At 37.1% G+C, this 18,363-nt stretch overlaps 1 protein-coding gene across 1 annotated transcript in view; it reads right to left on the bottom strand.

Annotated features, from left to right (window-relative positions):
• Positions 1–346: 346 nt before the first annotated feature.
• Positions 347–18,363, bottom strand: part of ptpn9a (protein tyrosine phosphatase non-receptor type 9a) — a 20,828-nt gene continuing 2,811 nt past the window's right edge. The window contains exons 2-13 of the mRNA XM_016244067.1: positions 11,555–11,698; positions 9,296–9,385; positions 7,670–7,794; positions 7,034–7,139; positions 6,802–6,912; positions 5,011–5,327; positions 4,845–4,932; positions 4,005–4,074; positions 3,836–3,914; positions 3,139–3,289; positions 2,392–2,599; positions 347–694 (exon numbers count right to left, since the gene is read on the bottom strand). Of these exons, the coding sequence (XP_016099553.1) occupies positions 504–694; positions 2,392–2,599; positions 3,139–3,289; positions 3,836–3,914; positions 4,005–4,074; positions 4,845–4,932; positions 5,011–5,327; positions 6,802–6,912; positions 7,034–7,139; positions 7,670–7,794; positions 9,296–9,385; positions 11,555–11,698 (1,680 nt within the window). The 3' untranslated portion in view covers positions 347–503. The remainder of the gene's footprint in view (positions 695–2,391; positions 2,600–3,138; positions 3,290–3,835; positions 3,915–4,004; positions 4,075–4,844; positions 4,933–5,010; positions 5,328–6,801; positions 6,913–7,033; positions 7,140–7,669; positions 7,795–9,295; positions 9,386–11,554; positions 11,699–18,363) is intronic.

Below are 18,363 nucleotides of genomic sequence, written 5' to 3'. Positions count from 1 at the left end.
CTGACTGCACAGCGGGATTGGCGCTGAATAGCGTGGTAAAGAAACATTAAGCAGAGGTTCAACGTTAACTCCAGTCCGAACACCACTGGCCACGAGCTTTGGGTTCTGCTCTCACAGAGAATATTTACTTATATAGCATATTTTATTTTAGATGAACTAGAAACAATGTTACATTTATAAAGTTTTATTTTGAAATGTAAGTCAATAACATTGGGCGGGGGCCGGAGCCAATGGTGAAAGTCTTTGCGCGAGGAGGCCCCACCCCATTTTGGAGGTTCTGCCCACTTTTGGAGTTCACGCCCCATTTTGGAGATCTCCGGTCTGCAGTTATACCTACTTGAAAAACCCAGTGATTTCGATTGGGAATTATCCTGTCTAAGAGTCACTGATCAATCAAGAACAAGCCTTGTCATATGATTGGATGAAAGCAGGCCTTGCCTCTTACTGATTGGTTCAGATTAGACCTTTTTGGTCTCTGATTGGCTACGAGTGGGCCCTGCTGCTCACTGATTGGCTGAAAGCAGGCCCTGTCTCTGGGCATGCTCGAGGATGGCGGTGTGGCAGAAATAGTACTGCTCGGGTGTTTGGATGCTGAAGGCACGCTGCGCTCTCATCCGTCGAACCGTCTGGCAAATGTTAAGAGTCCCGACGTCCTGCAGCTCGGACAGACAGATATCCAGCGCACAAAAAGTACCTGTGGGCAGAGGAAGTCAGTCTGATAAGCCATTAAAGGGACAGTCCACCCAAAAATGAAAGTTCTGTGATCCTTTTCTAACCCCAGTGTTGTTTCAAACCGGTATGACTTTCTTTATTCAGTGTAACATGAAGGAAGATATTTTGAAGACTGCTGGAAACCGAATTGTTTCGGTTTCCCATTGACTTCCATTGTCTTCTTTGTCCATATAACAGAAGTCAATAGGAATTGAGACTATTTAGTTACCAACATCCCAACATTCTTCAAAATGTCTTCTTTTTTTTCATTTACCAAACCTGTACGACTTTCTTTCTTCTGTGGGACATGAAAGAAGATATTTAGGAGAATTTTCATTAACTAAATAGTTTTGGTTCCAACATAACATGCTTGTTATTGGTCAAACTACTTTGGATGTTTTAGGCAATATAAAAATCCTGGCCAGGACGTGTCCCATATAAATGGCACAAATGGCCACCCTAAGTCAATGGGAACCAAAACTGTTTGGTCACCAATAGGGCCTTTCGCACCGCGGGAAGCTTTTCATAGTACCAGAACTAATTGTGGAACTACCCACTTTTTGGAACTGGGTGCGATTTTAGTACCGGACTGCCTTTTTCGAGAACCAAATTAGCTCCTACTCCGGAGCAGGGTCTAACCAGCACAACTGGTACTAATCGTGACGCAAGTAGACATTGATTGGCCAAACGCGTATGAAAACGCCCTCACCCGCCATGATTTAAAACGCCGTGTAAACATACTGTAAACATTGTGTCAACTTATTTCGCAAGTATAGAGAACAGCGATAGATGGACGGACGCTGAAGTGCAGGCACTTGTAGCAAATGTAGCACTGCCAGTTGTCGTTGGAGATTCTTAGTCCTCCTTTCCGTTCTTTCAATCGCTTTATGTATACGTTGACTTTCCATGTCCATTATTGTGAAACCCGCGAGACACAACAAAAACACAGCTCTGATCACAGCATCCTCCATCCTCCTGTTGTTAATGTTGTTCTTCTTTGTTTCCATTGTTGAACGCCACGCACAAATGACGTCGCTGGCAACCGGCTTACGTCACTTCTTAGTACACACTGTCGGTGCGAATGCAACCCTTTAAATGGTACTGGAAAATAGTACTTTAGTACTGTACATTTAGTTCTGGAACTAAAGCGGTGCGAAAGGCCCTAATATTCCAACTTTCTTCAAAACATCTCCTTTTATATTTATTTACTAAACCTGTATGACTTTCTTTCTTCTGTGAAACATAAAAGAAGATATTTTGGAGAATGTAGGTAACTAAATAGTTTGTGTTCCCATTGATTTCCATTGTATTTTTGTCAATACAATGGAAGTCAGTGGGAACCAAAACTGTTTGGTCACCAATATCCCAAAACTCTTATTAAAATCCAAAATATATGATTTAATGTTAATTTAATAAATCTGTATGACCTTCTTCTGTGGAAAATGAAAGACGACATTTTGAAGAATGTTGGTAACCAAATAATTTTGGTTCCTATTGACTTCCATTATATTTTGGTAACTGTTTGGTTTCCAACATTCTTCAAACTATCTTTCATGTTCCACAGAAGAAAGTCAGTCATACAAGTTTAGCAAATGATGACAGAATTTTCCTTTTTGGCTAGAACTTTAAAGCAGCTCATTAATATGTAGATTTGTTTCTGTGGTTCGTTTAATGACTGACCGGTCCGGCCGATGCCAGCGCTGCAGTGGACCACCATGGGCGGGCCGAGCGGATGACCCCTCCACTGTGACCCGAAAGCCTGGACCGCCCACTGCTGCTGGTGCTTCACGGCACCCAGGAAGTCAATCAGAGACAGCGCGGAGGATGGGACCCCGTAATCAGGCCAGCTGAGGAACTGAAAATGAGTCACCTGTCTCTGTTCGAATGTCTGGGAAAAAACAACAAAAGTTCAGACAAAGTTCCATTTTACTTTTCTTCAAAAGTCAGATATACAGAACCACAATATTCAGCACCAGAGCAAAAGAAAGTTATATTTTAGTTCTGAGTTGGCAGTCTAAATCTATCTATCTATCTAATTATATTGCAACTTATAACTATGCATTGTTATATTGGTGCATATAAACAAGTATTTTAATGTTTTTTTGTGTGTGGATTAAATAGCTTGAAATTATGTAACTAGATGTTTATTGTATTTTTATATTTTGAAACCACAATGCAACAAAATAATATTGGGCTAAAATGATGCTTAAAAGTGGTTTTGAGCATACAGTATATACATAAAGACAGCACACATACATACAGACAGAGCTCAAATACAATCAAAATGCTATGAAATATTAAAATATAATTTTCTAGTAATATTACTCAGCAATACTACAGCCACATTAAGTGGTGAGATTGAAATCATTATATAAATCATATATGAAATCATAATTACTGAAACAAAAACTGGTATATGTGTGGTACCTCAGTGTTGTGCAGCTCAAGTGTGGTTTGGTTGTAATGTGCTTGTTTATCCACTCTGTGATTAACCACAGCGATGTGCCCGTACACCTCCTGACCGCCCTCCTCCTTGGGCCAGTACTGTCCACACTTCCTCCGGCCCCCCTCGTCCGTCCTGCGCACACACACATTCACACACAGATCTATAAGCAGCAGTCTTCGTAATCTACCGAGACAACGTCCATATGCCACAGCTCTAATCTGATCTCAGAACAGATCGGTTCTACAGAATAACTTTTTAGTAAGTGGCTCAAATCTGATTAGCTGACTTCTACATAATTCTAGGAGTCAGGCTTCATTTTATCAGCCCAATAAGAAACAAAGTTGTATTTATGTTCCCAGGCTGCTACAATGAGAACTTCTGAGAACAAAGTTTGTGCCACTGAATCTCAAAAAAAACATTTAGTAGCAAGCATGAGTGCAACTGTACATTATATTCTACTCTCTGGTTAAATGTGATTTATGTGAACCATCACATAAGACGAACAAACAGTGGTTGGCCACTCTATTTATGTTGGTCAGAAAACCTCTTCCTTTCTAGGTGGGTGGAGTTTGGCCTGAATAAGTGGCAATTTGGACTAGACATTCTTGTGATAGTAAAACGTCTGGCTACACATCATTTCCTCTATATTTGTTAACTAGACTCTCTGTGACATCTCACCTTGTAGTCATTACGATGACAAGCACACTTTGCTCCCAAACCATTCTCCAGAAATCCCCGTAGGTTTTCTCCAATGGACCTGTTAAGAAACAGACGCATCAGTTCCAGTGCAGGTTAAGAATCATAATCCTAAATATGATGGGTTATATAAATAGATGATTATTTTTACCCTGAGTCCCAACATATGCATTTTTCTGTTTGTATCCATCCATGAAGCTGGCATTTATGTAGTCTGATCTCTGTGGAACGAAAACATGATCAGTGTCCAAACAATTTTGGGTCAGTAATTTTTTTTTTTTTTAAAGAAATTAATATTTTTATTCAGCAAGGATACATTAAATTTACCTAAAGTAACAAAAATATTTTTCTGTTGCAATAGATTTCTATTCAAAATATGCTGTTTTATGAACTTTCTGTTCATAAAGTTCATGAACAGAAAGAACTTTATGAATAAATTACATTCCCCGGGCGCCGCAGCATAAATGGCTGCCCACTGCTCCGGGTGTGTGTTCACGGTTTGTGTGTGTTCACTGCTGTGTGTGTGCACTTTGGATGGGTAAATGCAGAGCACTAATTCCGAGTATGGGTCACCATACTTGGCCACATGTCACGTCACTTATAGAAGCTTGAAAAAATGTATGGTGACTACAGAAATATAAAACTGCACAACTGTTGTCAACATTGATAATAATAATAAATGTTTCTTGAGCAGCAAATCAGCATATTAGAATGATTTCTGAAGGATCATGTGACACTGAAGACTGAAGTAATGATGCTGAAAATTCAGCTTTGATCACAGCAATAAATTACATTTTATAATACATTACAATAGAAACATTTCTTTTAAATTGTAATTATATTTCACAATATTATTGTGCTGTATTTTTTATTAAATAAATGCAGCCTTGTTGAGTATCTTTCAAAAACATTAAAAAAAAACCTTACCGACCCAAATTTTTGAATGGCAGCGTAGATCGGCCAAAACTAAATAACATCAGACAGCACAAACCTCGTTTCTCCTCGCTTTGAGTCGCACACGAGTCTGATCGAGACACAGCACGTCGCCATAACGATTCCGCTCCTGGTTGTGAGCAGCCCTGCAGAAGTTCAAAGACAACATGAAATCAAACTCTGTTTTCCTCTAAAACACCTCTCATTATTAAGTGCACACTCACAGCGCACAGGTGAAGGTTCCAGGTGGCTGCTCTCTGCGAAGCTCCTCATACTCGAGGTAGATCCCGCTGCGCTGGGCCCGGTTCAGGTGGGCCATGAGCTCGGCCAGACCCATGGCCTCAGGTCCTGGGACGTGTATGGATGTGTTCTCCAGAGGAATCCCCACCAGCTCGTCCACAGGGTCCACACGTCCGTTCTGCTCGGACAGCAGCTGCAGATTCCAGCTGTGCACGTCCAGAGGCAAACAGCCGCCCAGGTGCTCAGGTAAACAGTCTCTGGGCAGATGTTGTCGCAGGTCGGACATCTTCACCATTTGAACCTGAGAACAGATTGTTTAGAAATAATGAAACTGACAGTAGCCATGTTTCCATCCAAAAAGATGCAAATTTAACTGGATAAAACTGGAATATCGCATAAAAAATTAGCGAATTGAGCACTAGGGCTGGCAAAATGGCTGAAAAACTAAATTCGAATTATCTACTTAAATATGATCACAATTCGAATTATATTCGAATTTAAAAGACATAATTTCAGTTAGGGGGAAAAAAAAGCTTTTGGCTTCTCTCCTGAGGCCACGAGAGGGCGCATTAAGCAAGATATTACTAATGCACGTTTACTAATGCACGTCAAAGCAATAAAATAACACGACTATCTTTAAAAAAAAAGTGCATAATTTTTAAAATAATGTCTATAAATCATAATTATTAAGTAGCTTAAACAATTAGAAACAAAACAGCATCATGTATGTATAAGTTTAATACAAAGGACCGAAAACCAATCACAGAGTACTTTTTTCATAAACATGAGATGCAGTGGGATGGGGGAAAAACCGCCATAAAGTCTCGATATTAAACTTGTATTAATTTTACATGGCTTTCTAAACATGCTGCTCTCTTGTGCGAAACGTGAGTGTATAAAAACAGTGCTTAAAAAAAAAAAATAATAATAATAATTTTTTCCGAATATTCGCCGAATTGAAAATAAAAATCCACATTCAAATGCAAAAACGCTGCATTCGAATGTGTTTTTTTATTTTAAATTCGACGAATATTCGGGAATTTTTTCCCATTCAGTGAGTTGAAGAGAACAAAATCGTCACTTCCTGATTAACTTGCACTAAATATCATGAAGAAAAATTACATTCGAGAAGGCACTGTTTATAATAATTTTTTGTATACAATAAATTACAAGCTTCAGAATGCAGACGCGGTCATGTTATCTTATTTCCGGAGCCTGCTGTTTGGGAAGGCAGTTCTGAGAGTTTATAACGTTATAATAAAAATTATACGAAGCACTTAGACGAGACTTTGCTCAAGCATTTTAGAATGACAAAACTAGCATTTCAGATGCAGTGCAATGAGATTGGTCCGTTGGTTGGTCCAATTTTATTCTGTCCCATCGCAAAGTCACATGTCTTTTTTGATGCGCATTAAGAAATGTATTCAGTAAAAGTGTTTCCATCATAGTTTATGCGCATTTTTTCTTATTGGATAAAAAGTTTATCCTACTCAATTGTGCGCATAAGTTTTTTTATGCGCATCTTGGCATTTCCATCCAGCGTTTTTTAATGCGATATTCCAAAATGCACATAAAAATAGGTGGATGGAAACATAGCTAATGTGGCCACGAAAGATGAGAAAAGTGGGTTAAGCACATAGACCAGAGACAACCAGGTCAGGTGGTTAACCAGAGTGTTACCAGCTCTAACCTGGTTAACCAAGATGGTTTATCAGGTCCAACCTCCGCTGGTTTTGATTTAAATCGGCTATTGCCAAATATGTGTGTATACCAACCCGTTCTCTGAGCTTCTCCTTCAGTAACAGACTCAAAAGGTTATACGGGACCCTGAACCACACAGGAGCTCCAACGATAAGCACTTTCTTGAGCCGTGCTGGGAAAGCACCCTGCAACCAACAAGCAAATGGTTGGACAGATTTTCTGATTTACTCTGACATCTACACCACACAAAAACCCACCAACTCTCAGACACAGGAAAACCGCACACAGATGAATCACAAATCTCACCTTGAGCAAATTGAGGATCTTTTTGCTGAGGTCCAGTTCAAAGTTTGTGTAGTTGGATCCAGCCATGTCATAAATGAAGACCAGTCCATTTCTCTGAGTCTCAAAACTACAGGAAAGAAAGAGAGAATTATAACATTACAACTCATGATAATGAGCCATTTTCTGAAGTCAAAATCTCTGGTTTCACACAATGGTCAAAAGTTTGGAATAATTAAGATGTTTAATGTTTTTGAAAGAAGTGTCTTATGCTCACCAAGGCTGCATTTATTTGATCAAAGATACAGTAAAAACAGAAATAGTGAAATTTTATTATTAAAATAACCGTTTTCTATTTTATTATTTATTTACAATGTAATTTATTCCTGTGATGTAAAGCTGAATTTTCAGCATCATTACTCCAGTCTTCAGTGTCACATGATCCTTCAGAAATCATTCTGATATGCTGATTTGCTGCTCAAAAAACATTTCTGATTATTATCAATGTTTAAAACAGTTGTGCTGCTTCATATTTTTGTGGAAACCATGATACATTTTTTTCAGGATTCTTTGATGAATAAAAAGTTAAAATAAAAGTTTAATAAAAAACAAACAAACATATTGACCCCAGACATTTGAAAGGTAGTGTATATTGGTCACCTCTCCACAGCTCGGTCCAGTAGGTAGAACAGGGCCTGAAGAACCACGTGGTTTCCCGTTTTGCTGGGCTGGTGCAGTTTAGCCGTGTAGAGGGCGATGGATGCGCCAGACGGGTCCCGGACACCCTGATACCAGAACACAGTGTAAAGCATCTCAAAATCTCATTTTTTAATGTTTACATGTTTAGTCGTCTCAGCTCTTTGGAATGCTAGTGTATTACTTTGTACTGCATACTAAATGTTGAAACGGGATGCAATATGCAATGATAAATGCTTCAACAAACAAAATTGCTGTCATACAACCACACTTGATTGCAAGTTTAATTCATGAATTTAGACTGGCGTTCAATTCATAAGCAATTCAGAAATAAATACCATCGTTTAAAATTTTTGCAAAACTTTGTGCAATTCTGAATTAAATAAAATAAGAATACAATGAATGCATGAATAAAGGAATGAATAACTAAATAAATTAATATCCAAACATACAGTACCAAATAAATATGGTAGTTTTACATTTTACATAGTCTGTTTTTTAAAACTTTTTTTAAACAAATTTGGAATTAACATAAAAACTATAATGATAAAATAAAAAACAATAAAAAACAATGAATATATAAATGAAGAAATGAATGAATAAATAATAAATGAATAAATATCCAAACATACAGCAGTATGTTCTTCCAAATAAATACAGTGGTATTAAAATAAAACTATAATGATCAAATAAATAATAAAATTAATAAATGAATGAATAAATAAATTAAATAAAAAAAAACAGTATAATAAAATAGTAAAACAGTATTTATAAAAGTAGTAAAATCTTCCAAATAAATAATACAGTGGTTTTAACAGTTTAATCCAACTTTGTGCATTTTCTAAAATAAAATAAAATAAAATAAAATAAAGCCAGGACAGTTGATATCACCTCCTGGAACAAGATAAGTGCAGGACACCTCTGGGTAGTAGTTTTAATTGTGTACACACGGGGGCAGAATAGATCGTGTCTGAGATGTGAAGGATGACTCACTCCAACACATCCGATCAGTAAAGAAACATTATATTTATCTCTGCCATTCAGTAAGACACTAAATCTAGTTGAATCGCTTTCAGCTGACCCATTTCCGTATGTGCAAGCACACAGCTTTAGCATTTATTAAATATTTATGTCAATAACATATTCCAATAATCTGACGACTCATGAGATGCACGGGACTTGTGTGCATCTCTCAGAGTTATAAATACAGATGGCAGGATGTGAGGAGAGGAGACAAGAAGATGAGGAGGATCAATGAAGTATCGGATGAACCAAAGGGGTCCTGCTTCCGCAGCGTCCAATCAGATGTCATAATGTACACTTGTCTGACCAATTTGCAGCACAAGGCAAAGTAAGCTAAAATATTTGAAGAATGAATTTTGCAGACTCTGTCTTGACCTGGTTATAATAACTGGCTGAAAGTTGAAGTGAAACTTGGATTAGTGACTCTGCAGCTGTAATTATCGGAGTGGAAATACGTCTTAGCAATGCATTTTTTTTTCCATTTGTGAACCGTTGACCTCATATCCAAGATTTAAAGAGCATAAACAGCCCTTCTGAAGACACGGCCCTGATGTGATATGAACTTACCAACACAGTGAACTTTCCACTCAACAGCTCAGAGCGTAACGGCTCCTCGTGAGGCTGCAGCTTGACAATGCCCTCCCTCAGACGTGTCTCCTGTAAGAGAAACAGAGATATATATTTGTGTTTCATATTTATCTTCCATGTTTTATGAAGGGGTTTATTTTGTGATAATGATCAACTAATTGAATTAATTATATACCCTTTATTAATCACTTGTCTACTAAATATTTATTTAATTTTGTTTAATTTTATTTATATATACAGTTTATTTTATATTTTAATGTGGTCTATACTCACACAAAAGAAATAATAAAACAAAAACAAACAAACGATGAATTAAAATAAAATATTATAAAATAAAATAAAATAATAAAACAAAACAAAGTCATAACATAACAGCCAGACACTCTGGTAATCGCAAAATACTATTTTTTGTCAAGCCAATAACCTACATTAACCTGGAAGTGAAATATTAAAAACAAAGAGAGAGAGAGAAAGAATAAATCAGCATCACTCTACTGTCCTCGTCTGAACCCAAAAATACAGAGTTCTGGAGAACCGAAGCTTAAATCTGCTGCACAGAGTCAGACCTGAAAACCTCCCAGACGCCACGCCGATCTTTACTGAGTGAATTAACAACAGCCCAACCCAGACACACAGACAAACAACAGCAGTCCCTGCTCAAACCAGATTCAGACACTAATTCAATTCTGAATTAACATCTGAAACAAAACCTGCTCATTTTAAGTTCAGTTGCACTTTATAAAAAAAGTATCTGTCCCTGTAAACTTACATTGCTTTTAAATAAACCTAATTATAATTGGTATAAAATTAACCATAAAAATAAGGCTGTCATTTTAACATGCAAATTCAGTGTCACTAATTATAAAATAAATATTTTGTAATAGTAGGCGAGTTATAGGCTTATATTCAGTGATTTCAAAATAAAACAAACAATATAATGACTTCTAAAGCCACTTTTGTTTATTCATTGCCATTAAAAACTTATATTTAAAAAAATAATTACATTAAAAATGGTACCTGAAACTTAAACCTTAAACTGTGGAGAGTATCCACTGAACGCAAACAGCGTATGCTGTTCTGTATCAGCCGCACCACACGGATACGTTGTTTTCGTTCAAATCAAAGCGTAAATAAACTTAGAAAACGTATCCGCGGGGTGCGGCTGACACAAAATGGCGCTATGGTGACAAATTGTTGAATAAAGTCGTTATTTTTGTTTTCTTTGTGTACAAAAAGTATTCTCGTAGCTTCGTAAAATTACGGTTGAACCCCTGATGTCACATGGATTATTTTACCGATCTCCTTGCTATGTTTCTGGACCTTGATCGTGTTACTTACATTGCTGTCTATGCAGGGTCAGAGAGATCTCAGATTTCATCAAAAATATCTTACGGGTTTGGAACGACACGAGGCTGAGAAATTAATGACAATTTTCATTTTGGGGTGGAGTAACCCTTTACGTTTTTAGAAAAAAAAACATGTTTTTATTAATTAATTACTTTAGTTATTAATTTATTTTATTTATTATTTTTATGTTTTTTTCCCCCCCAGTCCAAGAAGGGAATAGATATTTCTATCCTCGTGTTTATTTTGTTTTTCTCAGCAATTCTGTTTTTAAAGGGGTGGTTGACTGGTTTTTTTATAGGCTTGATTGTGTTTATGGGGTGCAGTCTAACATGTGTTAATGCTTCGTTTGTTAAAAAACACATTATTTTTCACATAATTTACCTTTATTCCACACCGTTCTGTCCCTTCTCCTCTGAACGCGCTGATCATTTCCTGCTTTTATGAAGCCCCTCCCTCAGAAATACATGATGGGCTCTGATTGATTAGCTGGCTCAGTGTGTTGTGATTGGCTAAACCGCATCTAGCGCGTGTCTAATTTTTACGTGCACCCCTAGTTTTCTCTTCCTCTTCTCTAAAGCAGCGCAGCATGGCCTCGCCCCCTTTGCTGCATGTTCCCGGAGGCGGGGTTTATGTAAAATTCTGGGTTCTTGACGTAACGGACCCGGGAAGTAACTCGTTGTAGTCCCTTACCAGTCGTTTTTGTTGGCATTAAACTGCCAGAATTTTAAAAGACGATATCTCTGTTTGCATTGAACTTTCAGATTCGTAACTTTGCAGATATTGTTTATGATCAAACAGCAACATTACACACTAACTAACATTAAAAAAGTGAAATCGCAATCAACCACCCATATATTTACAAAATATAAATATTAAAGTTTACACAATCACCCTGTAGCTGTGAAAAAGCTCGATCGCTCGCAGAACATCAAACTTGCGGGCCATCAGAAACTTCACAGCCACGTCCCAGGACAATGGCGAGACGCCGTGTTGGGACGTCCATTTGTTGATTTCCTCCAAAAACTGCTTCGTGGCCTGAGAAAAAAAAAAAGATAAATGTTACGTTTTCATTACTATGGTACATTTTGGTCACACATGCAAAATCACCAGCTGCCGCAGAGACCTGCACTAGTGTGTCCGTCAGGGGACTTCGAGTAGGTTTACGTCCGGCATTTACAAAAGATTGTATGTTCTCAGTCATTCCCTGACAACTATAAACACATTACAAACAAGACCATAAGAGAGCGAGGCAGGAGACGTGGAAAAAACAGAATGATGTTTGGATCTGGAACGCTCAGAAAATCCAGATGGGGAACCAAGAGGCTTTTGCATCAGGCTTTGCTCATTTCATACCAAACACAGTGACGAAATCAAGCTAAACCGCATTAAATGAACTCTCTATAGGAGAGATGCTGATGCAAATCACCTGACAGCAACTTCAGGTCGTCTCAGAACTGATTTTCACATGTTTTCAATGCATTCTGGGAAACTATGCCTCCACTCGACTCACAGGAAACACATCACATGGCTCCAGTGTCTTCACTCCTATTGGTTAAACCTTTCTCAACGTTTTTGGGGGAGCCACGGGAGATCAGGCTGGTTGTGCACTACATATGTCCGGCTCAATATAACAGGATATTTGCCATCAGCTATACAGACTATTCTACAGAAATCTGTGAAAATAAAGCGTCCCTGTTAATTTGACCTAATAGCTAAATAAATAAATACAATAAGCTCAGTCTCTCTCCAGAGGTTCCAGTCCACCCACTTGCACAACACTGTATCCTTAAAAGGACAGATAAGCAGCATATCCAGACATCCAGTTCTGCAGAATTCACCTCCATGAACTGTGCTGTTTCACAGGTTGCAGTTTAATCTCCACAAAGTTCCTGCTCATGGCCTGCCAGTGAACTCTGAACATCATGCATATTAAATGGTCTTGATTTGTTTTGAACAGTGAAGCTGCCAGCGCTTCTAAACAAAAATCCTGAATCCTGTGAGTTCTTTGGTTTCCCAGCATGCACTACACATTTGAGGTCTTCCCCATAACATCTCAACGACTTTCAGCTTCGCACCTTAAGAGGATTAAGGTAATTTTATATATATATATATATATATATATATGCATGCCTGTATATGTGTATATATATATATATATACACATATACATACATATATATCTTGTCGTGTGGATTATATGTGAATATAAATACAAAAATATATATCATATTTGTGACATCAGAATTTTTTTTTTTATTGTTTTTATTTTTTATATCCAGAACTGCCCTGAAAATACAACAACAATTTTAAATTATTATTATTATATAAAACATTTCTTTTTCTACTATGAAAAGACAAAATATAGTATGCATGTATTTATTTATTTACTGACTATCTTTTCAGGGCAGTACTCTCTCTTTCTCTCTATACACAACTTAAATCTTTAAAAAATATATTATAAAAAAAAAAACATCATGACTATAAAAATATTTCAATCTTACAAAAAATATTTTTTGTAATATGGCCCAAAGTTTTTTCTCGTAAAGAGTAGGGGTGTAATCCCGGTCTCCTGGCCAAATTGACGCCACACGGCCTCCTAATAATCCCCATCTACTGGATTGGCTCTCTCTTCTCTCCACCTGTAGCTGGTGTGTGGTGAGCGCACTGGCGCCGTTGTCCTGTGGCTGCCGTCGCATCATCCAGGTGGATGCTGTACACTGGTGGTGGTTGAGGAGAGACCCCCACATGATTGTAAAGCACTTTGGGTGTACAGCAATACACAATAAAGCACTATATAAATGCATCACTCATTCATTCAAAGTGATGTTTTATAAAGTGATTATAATCCTCATCATTATATAAAACATTTATTTTTTTATATTTTGAGATGCATTTAAAAAAAAACAAAAATAAAATAATATAAAAACATAAAATAAGACTTTTGATATCTAATAAGGACAAAAATATATATGAATTAGTATTATTAGTCTTTTCAAGGCAGTACAAGATATTTAAACAAACAAATCATACAAAATTTTGTAGGATTTATTAACACCCATAAAACCATTATATTATAATATATATATATATAGTAATAATAATTATTATAATAATGTTTTAGAATCATTATTATTACTATTATAATAATTTTGGGCAGTTTTAGATTAAAAACAAATCAGAATTTTTAACTATATTTATCCTGATTAAGGGTATCCCTTACAAAAATGAACCATGGTTTCATTACAAAACAAAAATAAATATAGCTGCAAGCAGCGATGGCGGGCCCAAGCCGTCTGCAAACGCCATCCCGGAGGCATCAGGAGAACGGTGCACAGCAGGCATAATGTTAAAAACTATATTAAACTATATTAGTTAACATGGACAACAATTATATAGTATTTATTAATGTTAATTAATATTAAGTTAAAAATGTTTTAATACATTATTACAATTTAAAGTTGTATCTTGTATGAACATGAATATTTAATGTTAGTTTTAACTAACATTAAAAAAGATTAATAAGTAATCTAAAAATATATTGTCATTGTCAGTTCATGTTAGTTAATGCATTAAATAATGTTTACCAAAGAGACCTTACTGTAAATTGTTGCCAACACTTTTTATGATCTATAAACGTTTATAAACTAATCCTTAGAAAAACAATAGGGCCCTGCGCCTTTCTGGCTTGGGCCCTAATAAAAAAAATGTAAAATGGTTATTGTAGTAAAACTATGGTAACCACAAATTAACCATAGTTTTGCTACACTAACCATAGTTTAACCATGGTATTTGTAGTAAAACTGTGGTTACACAAATGCCAATCAATCATGGCTACTACGCTTTTACTAAAGTAAAACCATGGTTCATTTTCATAAGGGATACTTGCCCAGACTATGTTGCAGGCCAAACACATGTCAGCATCATCACTCCTCTTTACTTTGGCATCAGTCAGCTCTGAACAGGAAGAAAAACACGTCATGAACTGGACCCAGGTCTCTTCTTACTCTCTGCTTCTACATTCCCTGTGTGAGTTTCTCCAGTGAAAATGCTTTTAGCAGCTCATGTCCCTCAGGACCTCGGAGCACCGGACACAGCCAGTCTGACATCTAATTACTCTCTCACATTCGTCCATAAGCCCACATCCCCACACTGCCTCAGAGACGGGACCCCGGAGTGTCCTTCGCTCACTCACTCAGCCGTGATTCCTGCGCTTTTGCACAGGCAGAGACTGGCGATAAGACACTGACTGCTGACTGGCGGACGGACGACTGGGGGTTTATTTAAATGAGATTCCACAGCAGGATGGAGGACACAGAGAGGCCTTGTTAAAGAAATCAACAGACGCACACTTTCCCTGCTTATTAAAACTGAGGCTTTCTGAGGCTTTACTAGTCATTCATGACATTTTAGTACAAACAAAACTATTCAAAGATTTGCAAAATATTTGCACCACTTACACACATTCCTACTGAGAGTGACCTATAAATAACAAGCAGACTTATATAATGACCATATCCTGTTTTAATCTGTGTATAGTACGAAACTGCTCTCCCACCGACCTGCTTCATAAACACACACTAGAAACATGTGTACATGCGTGTATGTGATTAAATATTAAAGGTGTTTTTGAGTGTTTCATGCTCAGATTCAAGGAATATTTCATCCAAAAATGTAAATGCTGTCATTATTTACTCACTCTAATGTTATCCCAAACACATCTGACTTTCTTTTAAGTAAAACAAAAGCTGAATTTTTGAAGAAACAAATGATCTTGATCAGTGTTTTTAATATAATTTAAGAAAAAAAAAACCTACTGCACGTCTTCTGAAGTGACAGAGCTTTATGTGAGAAACAGACAGAAATTTAAGTAATTATTTGGGTCAGTCAAAGTCTTGAAACTGTGACTATTTCCTCAGAATGACTTGTTCTATGTATGTAAAAAGTTTTGAACTGTTTGGAAGCTGCATTTTAATAATACATCACAATTACTCTGTAATTTTTTCCTGTTATTTTAACAAATCACCACGGCAAAACCGTTCAAGCTATCCAAAATCCATCCGCAATATAAGTTCCTCAATGTTTTGGTATCATGTAGAAAAAGTTTGGTGTGTATAGCGTAATTTTCCTCTGAGGAGTATTCATTAATTCACAGCTATATTTTCCCAAAAATCCATATTCAAATCAATATAGCTGACTTCCTGTTGGTCGTAGCTAATGACTGTAAATTAGAAAGTTGTCCGGCTTGATGAGATCAATATAGGTACCAAGTTTGGTGACTGTAGCTAAAACTAACCACCCAAGTTTTGTCAAAAGGTGGCGCTATAGAGTGCCTCTTCCACGCCCTTTTATGAGCTTTTCGCAGTGTCTATCTATAATTATTACTGACATGTGTGTTGCGTTTCAAGAAATTCTAAGCATGTTATCTGCACGAAAATCACCGGAAAAGAATATTCAAGTTTGACACGTTGCCAAGGCAACAATATTTCAGATATCAATATCCCCTCACCAGTTTTACATCGGCCGTGTTTTGACATTATTCTGAAGAAGTTTGAAGCAAATCGGGTAAAAAGAAGATGATGAATTAAAAGCATTTTGAAAATGACACACTTCCTTCCGTCAGTTGGTGGCGCTATGACTTTGACTCCTAATAGTCACATGTATGCGATCGGCATCATACACCGAAAAAAAAAACGGAAGTTTGATCAAAATCAGACAATGTATGTGTATGTTATAAGACACTTCCTGTTTCTCATTTCTCGCCATAACTTCATCGCCTCGCCACGAGCAAACCGTTCGAGATATCAAAAATCTCTTCGCAATTTAGCGTCCCCCATGTCTTGAGATCATGTTCACCGAGTTTGGTGGCAATCGGTTGGAAATCCTCAGACAAGTATATCAAATTCCAGAGCATGTACTTTTTACACAGCCCTGAATAGCCAACTTCCTGTTGGGCGGAGCCTATGACATGCAGCGCAAAAGTTGTTCGGCTCAATGAGTTCTATATGTGTACTGAGTTTCATATGAATACGCGCAAGTATGTGCGAGCTATTCATCAAGTTTTCCGGCTGTGTTCCAGGGGGCGCCGTAGAGCCCCTCTACCACGCCCAGGTCCCAGCCTCTGCGGCGTCCTAATGGCCGCAGGTTCCAACGCGTGTGCAAATTTTCAAGAGTTTTTGAATATGTTAAGGCCCCCAAAAACCCCCGGAAGGTTGAATAAAAAAAAAAATAATAAAAAAAAAAAATAATAATAATCCTTAGAAAAACAATAGGGCCCTGCGCCTTTCTGGCTTGGGCCCTAATAAAAAAAATGTAAAATGGTTATTGTAGTAAAACTATGGTAACCACAAATTAACCATAGTTTTGCTACACTAACCATAGTTTAACCATGGTATTTGTAGTAAAACTGTGGTTATACAAATGCCAATCAATCTGCCAAAAAAGCATGGCTACTACGCTTTTACTAAAGTAAAACCATGGTTCATTTTCATAAGGGATACTTGCCCAGACTATGTTGCAGGCCAAACACATGTCAGCATCATCACTCCTCTTTACTTTGGCATCAGTCAGCTCTGAACAGGAAGAAAAACACGTCATGAACTGGACCCAGGTCTCTTCTTACTCTCTGCTTCTACATTCCCTGTGTGAGTTTCTCCAGTGAAAATGCTTTTAGCAGCTCATGTCCCTCAGGACCTCGGAGCACCGGACACAGCCAGTCTGACATCTAATTACTCTCTCACATTCGTCCATAAGCCCACATCCCCACACTGCCTCAGAGACGGGACCCCGGAGTGTCCTTCGCTCACTCACTCAGCCGTGATTCCTGCGCTTTTGCACAGGCAGAGACTGGCGATAAGACACTGACTGCTGACTGGCGGACGGACGACTGGGGGTTTATTTAAATGAGATTCCACAGCAGGATGGAGGACACAGAGAGGCCTTGTTAAAGAAATCAACAGACGCACACTTTCCCTGCTTATTAAAACTGAGGCTTTCTGAGGCTTTACTAGTCATTCATGACATTTTAGTACAAACAAAACTATTCAAAGATTTGCAAAATATTTGCACCACTTACACACATTCCTACTGAGAGTGACCTATAAATAACAAGCAGACTTATATAATGACCATATCCTGTTTTAATCTGTGTATAGTACGAAACTGCTCTCCCACCGACCTGCTTCATAAACACACACTAGAAACATGTGTACATGCGTGTATGTGATTAAATATTAAAGGTGTTTTTGAGTGTTTCATGCTCAGATTCAAGGAATATTTCATCCAAAAATGTAAATGCTGTCATTATTTACTCACTCTAATGTTATCCCAAACACATCTGACTTTCTTTTAAGTAAAACAAAAGCTGAATTTTTGAAGAAACAAATGATCTTGATCAGTGTTTTTAATATAATTTAAGAAAAAAAAAACCTACTGCACGTCTTCTGAAGTGACAGAGCTTTATGTGAGAAACAGACAGAAATTTAAGTAATTATTTGGGTCAGTCCTTTAGCTTTTTGTGCATTTAACTTATTTAAAAATTAAAAATAAATAGCTAATAGTAAATGAAGAAAAAATGTTCATACAGGGTAATAAAAAGTATTTAAAAAAAAATTACAAAAAAGTAAATAAAGCTAAACCTAAAAAAAGGAAACTAAAAATGATATATATATATATATATATATATATATATATATATACACACA

This window comes from Sinocyclocheilus grahami, unplaced genomic scaffold (assembly GCF_001515645.1).
Source record: "Sinocyclocheilus grahami isolate Dianchi unplaced genomic scaffold, SAMN03320097.WGS_v1.1 scaffold707.1, whole genome shotgun sequence".
NCBI lineage: Eukaryota > Metazoa > Chordata > Actinopteri > Cypriniformes > Cyprinidae > Sinocyclocheilus > Sinocyclocheilus grahami.
The sequence above is the reverse complement of the archived record's forward strand: the minus strand, read 5'-3'. Positions and strand labels throughout refer to the sequence as shown.